General features: G+C 44.3%; 1 protein-coding gene across 1 annotated transcript in view; it reads left to right on the forward strand.

The window, feature by feature from the left end:
- Nucleotides 1–8,706, forward strand: part of LOC124788598 (facilitated trehalose transporter Tret1-like) — a 45,726-nt gene extending 37,020 nt beyond the window's left edge. The window contains exon 5 of the mRNA XM_047255867.1: nucleotides 8,227–8,706. Coding sequence (XP_047111823.1) covers nucleotides 8,227–8,706 — 480 coding nt within the window. The remainder of the gene's footprint in view (nucleotides 1–8,226) is intronic.
- Nucleotides 8,707–10,195: the final 1,489 nt, after the last annotated feature.

Below are 10,195 nucleotides of genomic sequence, written 5' to 3' on the forward strand. Positions count from 1 at the left end.
TTCCAGCTGTCGCGGATTTCTATCCGGCAGTACATGGAATTTGTGGTATGTTCTTGATCCACTTCATGTGAGTCCCACCTCTTACATAAATAAAATACGACATGTGAAGCATGTCTCTTTAGGTCTCAGTCGTTGTCAGAGGTTCAAAAGGGTCGCTCTACTGAGGCAGCTATTTCTAGTTTCACTGAGAAAATAGTCAAATTTTTAAATAACAAAATATTATCCTTTCTCTTTATATTAGGAACTGAAAAAACATGAAGTCAAGATCGTACATGAAATGTTCTTTATTTGGACTATTTACCAGTTTCGGCTAACAATCTAGTCAACTTCAGGTCATAAACCCGTCTTGAATAGCGTTAGTGTAATTACAGCTTCACACATCGTTAACTTCTCTCTTAAAATGACAACATCTATAACTGACAATTTAAAACAGTTTTTCATCTTTCCTAGCCATTGTAATTGAACGATGGTCATAAAAGAAAGGTGTTATGCCGTTACAGTTTAGTTACTGACATAATCGGTTTTGATATCATTTTCTACCTACACTAATCAAGAATGTTTCATGATCTGAAGATGCCTTGATTTCATGGGTTTTCAATCTCGAACATAAATAAAAAATTTATAACAGATCGCGTATATCCTGGTTGGCAATGTCAATGAACTTGAAAAATACCATCAGTTGGGATATACTATCACTTATCGGGAATATTCGATTTTAGAAATATAATATTTTACTAGACAACTTATGTTTTTGTGGAATAAATGGTACAGTACATTGCAGATTGAGTTCCTGTTCCACAGGATTCGATCATGGCTAGTTACTATTGTTGCTCTGGCTATCATTTTATTTGAATCAGTTTGACGAATTATGCTTTTTCTAGGTTATGAAAAATAGACCTTGCAATGTTTTTGTACGATTAGATTCCAAAGTTCATGATGTGATCGTGTTACAGTTACTGTTGATACAAGATGAATAGCTCTATTCAATATAGGAATTTGTACAGGACTGAAAGGTTGAATTCCTATGATTAAATCAAGGAGCATTGGCATAAACTGACATGTATCACTCTTTGGTCAAAGTTCAGAAATTTGTGGATCAAATGACAGAGCTATACCAATTGATGCTGTAGAAGCATTATTGTCATGCCGAGTAAAGGAGCAGTAACAGTGAAGTAAATGATGCTGTAGACTAATCTTTATATAATCAACCAGTGTCTTAAAACTGCTGGTACCATCGTAGAATGCTTTGAGCTGTAGAAGGAGTAGTGTTGTACTCTTGAACGCAGTTACACCGTAAACGTATAACTGAATTGTAATCGCTGAAAGGGAGAACACAAACTCCTTTTGTTGCCATGTTGTCGCCATCTTGACTCGACACGTTGCGTAGTAATTAAGCGGACTAGCTGCACTAGAGAGACTCCTACCGGCAATCACACGAGCTAGCAGTTCACGATAGGAGGCAATATAAAAGTTTAGTTCAGTGCGTAGCTTAAAATCTACCCCTTGTTTCCATCATTCTTCATGTACCCTTGTGAGATGGAATGAATCTTTTTGAAACGCCTTATGTATCCACAGAAACAGGTCTACTATGTTGGCAGTTGAGATTTCAACACCAGGAAAGATTGAAAATAACGGAATTTTCCTCCATGTGCATATCCAGTATAGAAGGATAAATACGTGATTAAGTCTGCGGGCGACTTCATAGTATACTCGATGCAAAATCTAGTATACAGAGTTTCTACCTGTTGCAGCAACAGTGACTCTAACCCGGATAGTTATCTATTGGAACAGGGTCTGGATGACAGATATGGGTAAGTCATTCTGTGCTGCTTGAGCTCTGTGCCATGGTTCATGTATGTCTATAAATGCGGCCTGCGAATATAGGCGTACAAGTTCCTCGGCGAGCCATGATCGTATGTTTCCAGTGGATCAGAGAGCTGAAGATTGTGTTAGCCAGGACGACAGTTGAACACCCTTCGTGTCAAAGAAGTTCTGCACAGCACAGGCGTTTGGTGCTCTTGCTCTGTCCTGTTGAAAACGTCATGCAGACCTCGAATATAGAGGACAGTGGTCCAACGATCGTGACTGGGCCAAATATCTCACGAAATAAGCGTCAAACGAAAAAACTACAAAGAACTTCTAGCTTGAAGGGCGAAACCAGATGGCGCTATGGTTAGCCAGCAAGATGGCGCTGCCATAGGTCAAACGGATAACAATTGCGTTTTTTACAATAGGAACCTCCATTTTTATTACATATTCGTGTAGTACGTAAAGAAATATGAATCTTTTACTTGGACCACTTTTTTCGTTTTGTGATAGATGCCGCTCTAATAGTCACAAACATATGGCTCACAATTTTAAACGAACAGTTGGTAGCAGGTAGGTTTTTTAAATTAAAATACAGAACGTAGGTACGTTTGAACATTTTATTTCGGTTGTTCCAATGTGATGCATGTACCTTTGTGAACGCATGCTGTTACAGCATGATGAGCTGTAAATACCACATGAATGCAATAAATGCTCGAAATGATGTCCGTCAACCCCAATGCATTTGGCAGTACATGTAACGACATTCCTCTCAACAGCGAGTAGTTCGCCTTCCGTAATTTTCGCACATGCATTGACAATGCGCTGACGCATGTTGTCAGGCGTTGTCGGTGGATCACGATAGCAAATATGCAAATATCGTCAGATCCGGTGAACGTGCGGGCCATGGTATGGTGCTTCGACGACCAATCCACCTGTCATGAAATATGCTATTCAATACCGCTTCAACCGCACGCGAGCCATGTGCCGGACATCCATCATGTTGGAAGTAAATTGCCATTCTGTCATGCAGTGAAACATTTTGTAGTAACATCGGTAGAACAATATGTAGGAAATCAGCATACATTGCACCATTTAGATTGCCATCAATAAAATGGGGGCCAATTATCCTTCCTCCTACAATGCCGCAGCATACATTAACCCGCCAAGGTCGCTGATGTTCCACTTGTCGCAGCCATCGTGGATTATCAGTTGTTTAATGGTGCATATTATGCCGGTTTACGTTACCGCTGTTGGTGAATGACGCTTCATTGCTAAATAGAACGCGTGCAAAAAATCTGTCATCGTCCCGTAATTTCTCTTGTGCCCAGTGGCAGAACTGTACATGACGTTTGAAGTCGTCACCATGCAATTTCTGGTGCATAGAAATATTGTACGGGTGCAATAGATGTTGATGTAGCATTCTCAACACCGACGTTTTTGAGAATCCCGATTCTCGCCCAATTTGTCTGCTACTGATGTGCGGATTAGCCGCGGCAGCAGCTAAAACACCTACTTGGGCATTTCCTTAAATAACGTAACTACTCGGTGAACGGTCCGGACACTTGGATGATGTCGTCCAAGATACCGAGCAGCATACATAGCACACGCCCGTTAGGCATTTTGATCACAATAGCCATACATCAACACAATATAGACCTTTTCCGCAATTGGTAAACGGCCCATTTTAACACGGGTAATGTATCACGAAGCAAATACCGTCCGCACTCGCGGAATGTTACGTGATACCACGTACTTATACGTTTGTGACTATTACAGCGCCATCTATCAGAAAGCGAAAAAAGCGGTCCAACTAAAAGATTCATATTTATTTACGTACTACACGAATATGTAATAAAAATGGGGGTTCCTATTTTAAAAAAAACGCAGTTGATATCCATTTAACCTATGACAGCGCCATCTAGCGGGCCAATCACAGCGCCATCTGGTTTCCCCCTTCAAGCTAGACGAATTTCGTTCTTTGTAGTTTTTTCATTTGATGCTTATTTCGTGAGATATTTGGCTTGGTCACTATCAATGGACCACCCTGTATAATGATACTCAAACCATCACACCAGGCACGAATGTTGCATGAAGTACGGTAGCGTTCGTTCTGATCAGATCCTGCACAGAGTGATACGCCTATGATAATGCTGTATGCGAAACTGTAACCCAAGACGATGTGGCGCCGCTTCTATGTCCACTATTGTCTCCGGCGCACCACTATCAGCGCACTTTCTCTGCTGAGAAACAGCGTCAGTGGTTACCTTACTGACAGTAAGAAGTGCTCCAAACGTCGAACTGCCCTTTTCCTTGCTCGTAATTGATATGGATGTACGATTATGCATGGCCAAACGCATAATATGTCTGTCCTCTCGAGAGCTAGCCGCTTGTGGCCATTAAGATCGAGCCTGGCGTTACACATGGGACCTTCTGAAACCATTGATTCCGTAGTCCCATGACAGCCGTCGGCTCACGACCATAGCGAGCAGCAGTATTGACTTCCTGGTAGTTTCACATTTGTTGCATGCAGCCCAGACGGAATTGCAATTGTAGTGGCCAGTTGCATGCAAATGTGTGCCTCAGTAGCTGAGTGATCACTACGACTGGTTGTCGTGAAGAGGACATGGGTTCGATTTCCGATACTACCAGGGATTTTTCCTTGGTGGGTGGACTGGAATGTGGTGCATTCAGTCCCGTGTTCCCAGCTATGGAGCTACCTGACTGAATAGTAGTGGCTCCAGGTAACGGAAACTAGCAACGGCCGGGAGAGCAGTGTGCTGATCCTGGGCTTCTCCATACAGCATCTGACGAGCCATTGGGAGAAGATGGTGCGGCGGTCGGTCGGTGCCGATGGGGCTGGCATGGTCTGTGGATGGAGTCTGTGATTTCCTGTCAGAGAGGTCACAGTTCGTTGTAACTGACGGAAAGTCATCGAGTAAAACAGAAGAGATTTCTAGCGTTCCCCAAGGTAGTGTTACAGGCCCTTTGCTGTTCCTTATCTATATAAACGATTTGAGAGACAATCTGAGCAGCCATCTACGGTTGTTTGCAGATGACGCTGTCGTTTATCGACTAATAAAGTCATCAGAAGATCAAGACAAACTGCAAAACGATTTAGAAGAAATATTGGAATGGTGCGAAAAGTGGCAGTTGACCTTAAATAACGAAAAGTGTGAGGTGATCCACATAAGTGCTAAAAGGAAGGCGTTAAACTTCGGTTACACGATAAATCAGTCTAATCTAAAAGCCGTAAATTCAACTAAATACCTAGTTATTACAGTTACGAACAATTTAAATTCGAAGGAACACACAGAAAATGTTATGGGGAAGGCTAACCAAAGACTGCGTTTTATTGGCAGGACACTTACAAAATGTAACAGACCTACTAAGGAGACTGCCTGCACTACGCTTCTCCATCCACTTTTAGAATACTGTTGTGCGGTGAGGGATCCTTACCAGGTAGGACAAACTGAGTACATCGAAAAAGTTTAGAGAAATGCAGCACGTTTAGAATTATCGCGAAATATGGGAGAGAGTGTCACAGTAATGATACAGGATTTGGGCTGGACATCATTAAAAGAAAGGCGTTTTTCGTTGCTACGGAATCTTCTCACGAAATTCCAATCACCAACTTTCTCCTCCGAATGCGAAAATATTTTGTTGACACCGACTTACATAGGGAGGAACGATCACCAAGATGAAATAAGGGAAATCAGAGCTCGTACGGAAAGATATAGGTGTTCATTCTTCTCGCGCGCTATACGAGACTGGAATAATAGAGAATTGTGAAGGTCGTTCGATGAACCCTCTGCCAGGCACTTAAATTTGATTTTAAGAGTATCCATGTAGATGTAGATCTAGATGTACAGGCGTACAAGCACCACTATGATCGATTTTCTGGACACTGGGCACATTATCAATTTTGGCTGTGGTTGTGTTAGGCAGAACACTGATCCAGGAGGGGTGTGTTGTGGCCATCACGTGTGTCTACACTAAGTGCTGTGTCCTGGGGATGTTGATATGCTAACTCGAGATTCTCATAAAATTATGAGCCCCAGTTTCTAACAGATCCAAAATATTAACAATATACATTGTAAGATGGCTCACACAAATACTCTGTCTGCTTGACTTAAGCCTAGCATTTAGTCTACAATTTAACGTGTTCCTTTTGGCTGCCAGTAAGTAGACATCGTATTTCTGATGAAAGTCTCGAAGATGTCTGACATTTTCTACATGCATCTAAATGATTGAACCGCGATTTATTTTCAAAGAATATTCTTAAGAATTTATTTTATTTACTAGCGATTCAGCAAGAACATTAACACATTTAATCACACTATGTAAGCATGGAAGTAGTTGCCAGGGAGTAACAGATGAAATTATAATCAATTTCCTTTTAACAAATGGGAATTTTATTCACTTTTTAAAAGAAACAGATTTAAAATTATAATCAGAAAGCACCCTCCAAATATCAAAGTTACAATTTATTCAGAGGCAGAAAGAAACAAGTTTTGACTGTATGAGCTTTTGGGCAGAGAACCTCGCTGCTCCCTTACGGTGAAAGGGTGGCAACGTTATATACTAAAATGATCATTTAAATTAAAGCCTGTGAAATGCAATCTTATATAAATTCTACTAGGTTGGCCAAATAATAGTTAAGATGCTCTACAGTACACAGATACCGCCTCTCAAGATCATAGGCAATTATATCAAAGTTTCCAAAGATCAAAACATATTTCAGGTATAAGACCGTTACACTCCAAGCAATAAATTCGTTAACACACCAAATCCGACAAACGTGACAAGGGCAGCTACTAACCTACGACTGGTGACCTCACCATGAAAACAAGAATTCAACAAGAGTAAATCAAACAACATATCACCAATCACTTAACTTGGTGCAGCACCCCAAAATCGCTCTCCCGAACCGTCCGCTGCCAGCCGCTTCAACGGACTCAGAAAGGCGCGCCGATCTCCCATGTCACGGTGTCGCAGCTCGCACCGGCCAGACCGATGTCGTGGGTTGACTCCTGTTGCTCTCGTGTCGACCGCGAAGTTACTACACCCCGCTATACGCCGCGGCCCAGTGGACTGACGTGGCGACCTCACATGCGCCGTCGCTCAAAACGGGCAAGTCATCTTCTGTCTCAGTGCGCGACCGACCAACCGATCGATCCAACTGACAATGTCCATTGCCCGAGCAAACTCGAGCAGACTGGTGGCCTAACGCGCAGACTCAGATGCAGGAACCAAGCACCGACCGGGCGACCACTCGCTGAGTTCTCTTACTGGCGGAGTGGAAAAGGCTGATCCGAACGACAGACATACTAGCACTCCGAACGACAGACAGACACTAACTGCCTAACAAATGCAGGCGAGAGACAGACTAGCAAGCTGGGGACGAGAGACTGACCCAGACTGACCAACTGGCGAGTTTTCTTTTTTTTTTTCTTTATTGATTTTCAATTCCCCCTGAAGAGGGCGGGCTGGCAGCAGCTTAGTACGCTGCTCTACAGCCTACAGACTTTTTTAAAAATGTAAGAAGAAAAGAAACAAGAAAAAACAGGCGATAAAACGGTGCCTTAAAGTGTAAAATCGCGGAAAAATGCGGAAAGTTAAAACAGAAAGCAAACGGGGTTGGCAATGTTAATAAAAGACACAGGAATCAGACAAGTAACATAGTAGACACACAATTAAAAAACATGGCGACAGTCTGGTTTCTGTTAGCAAGAGATAAAAAATCACACCCAGCTACAGTATGATGGCTGTTTGCAGCACTTCCCAAAAGACACAACACAGAACACTCACTGTAAAACACTGTACGAAAATGGCGGCACAAAGATGACACTCCCGAGCCAAAGGCAGATGGGGGGGGGGGGGACCTGGAGGAGGGGGAGAAACAAGGAGGGAGGAGAGGAAAAAACGAAAAGGGGGGGGGGAACCAAGGAGGGAGAGGACTCATAAGGTGGGAGAGGGGCAGGGCAGACGCGAGAGGGAATGAGAAGAGGCAGAGGAGGGAAATGCAAAATGACTCGGGGGAGAGAAGGGGGCAGAGAGAGGGGAGGTGGGGCTAAACAGAGGATGGAAGTGGGGGAGAGGGAGCCTGGGAAAAGGACAGAGGAACGGAGGGGGAGTGACGATCAGAGTTGAAACAGGCGAACTCACAGGGCCCCTTAAATTCACGTGAACAGGCAGCCTTTCCCCTTTCCCACCAGAGGGAGACACCAAAGATGCGATTGCCACAGCGGCGCCACCGCCAGAAACGGAGGGCGACTGCTTCACACAACGCGCTCTTCAAAACAACAATTTTTACCACGGCTCAATGATGTTGCAGTTTTAATGTCCAGTAGTGCATGTATCGCTCTTGTTGGTTAGTGGGCTACCAGGGAGCGGTGTGTCAGAATGTTTACGTTTCAGGTGGCGTCGACGCTGCTGTCGACCCTGCTGGTGGAGCGCGCGGGCCGCCGCGTGTGGCTGGTGCTGTCGCTGTCGGGCATGGGCGCGTGCATGGTGGTGCTGGGCATCTACTTCCACCTCAAGCAGCACAACGCGGTGGCCGTGTCCGGTGTCGGCTGGTTGCCATTGCTCGCCATGTGCGCCTACCTGCTCACCTACTCCCTGGGCACCGGCCCGCTGCCCTGGGCCATGATCGGCGAACTCTTCCCCGGCGAGATCAAGGGCATCGCCAGCTCCATCTGCGGCGGCGCCAACTGGATCCTCTGCTTCATCGTCTCCAAGACGTTCACCAACCTGGTGGACGCTTTCGGCACTGCCATCACCTTCTGGGTGTACGCGGGCATCTGTTTTGTGGCTGCCACCTGGATCTTCTTCTTCGTCATCGAGACCAGAAACAAGCCACTTGCGCAGATACAGAAGGAACTTGCGGGGAAGTCATGAACTCTTTCGTGATGCGTACCTGTCCCTGTAATCGGATGCGAGAGCCAGTTCACAACATCAGCGAATTATAAGTTTAATTTTTAACTCTTCCCTACGACAAACTCTGATCAATCGCCGCTTCCGTACTTCATTTGCTTTTGTCTCAGGTCCTACTCCTTTTTATCGCAAAACTGGCATATTGGCTTTTTTGGAACAAGTCCACAATCAATGATTTTAAAACACATTTTATTGTTCGTCTACAGGGTGAAAAGTATTTAAACCGACAAATTCTGGGAGGATATAGGGGACATCAAAACAAATATTTTTCCCTAGTGTAATTTTTTCCTATGACGTTTATTTATACCGGTGGAGACAGTATTACGCTCGTCAGTTGTTAGACACCGTATTACGATCTTCAGTTGTTAGAGGGCGTGTTACGCTCTTCAGTTGTAGGCAACTGCTGTCCACCAGTGTAGTAGTGCATTGTCTCTGTTTACTAATGGTGCGATACACCTAGAGTGAGTACACTGATATGGTTGGTGCCTACTACGTAGCGCACCACAACGGACGAGCTGCACAGCGGGTTTATCAACAACAATATCCTAATCGCCGTATCCCGCATCATACGACCTTTGCTGCTGTGTACCGACGTCTGCGTGAGACCGGGACCGGGTCATTTAGCAGATTACCTGGACAGGGACGCAGTCGCACGGTAAGAACGCTGCAATTTGAGGAAGCTGTCTTTCAGCATGTGCAGCGGGATCCTTCAATCATTACGGTTCTTCGTTAATGTGTGGGTCGGTGTTGTTGGGGACTGTTTAATTGGACCGTATCTGCTACCAAGACCATTAAATGGCAGGCACTATTACAATTTTCTCGCCAGAGCATTTCCAGAATTGCTGGAAGACGTCCCGCTCCCTACAAGATAACGCATGTGGTTGCAACATGACGGGGTACCGGCACATTTCGGTCGTCTTGTGCGTCGATTCCTGGACCGACGGTTCCCAGAAACGTGGATTGGCAGAGGTGGTCCTGTACCATGGTCTGCTCGATCCCCAGATATGTCCCCTCTAGACTTTTTTTGTGTGGGGCTAGATGCGCAACCCTGTTTACGCAACTCCTGTTGCATCAGAAGGGGATCTGGTTGCCCGGATAGTAGCAGCAGCAGGAACAATTCAAGATACTCCTGGGGTTTCTCAGCGTGTAAGACAGAACATGATCGGACGGTGTAACCATTGTTTACGAGTCAATGATGGCATTTTTGAAAATCTAATGTAACTGAAATTGGGTTGTGTTAATGTGTTGTCTCTTGGTCATAAAAAAATGGAAAAGTGTTTGTTGGTTTGATTAATTTGCGACCAGGAAAATCTTCCTCTACCAGTTTAAATACTCCTCATAGTAAAAAATGACATTAGGGAAAAATATTTGTTTTTATGTCCCCTACAACCTTCACCCGGTAGAGCTATTATATCCCTAACGTTATGGCTGTTTAAGTTTCATCGAAATAGGT

The sequence above is a fragment of the Schistocerca piceifrons genome, chromosome 3 (genome assembly GCF_021461385.2).
Source record: "Schistocerca piceifrons isolate TAMUIC-IGC-003096 chromosome 3, iqSchPice1.1, whole genome shotgun sequence".
NCBI classification, from domain to species: Eukaryota; Metazoa; Arthropoda; class Insecta; order Orthoptera; family Acrididae; genus Schistocerca; species Schistocerca piceifrons.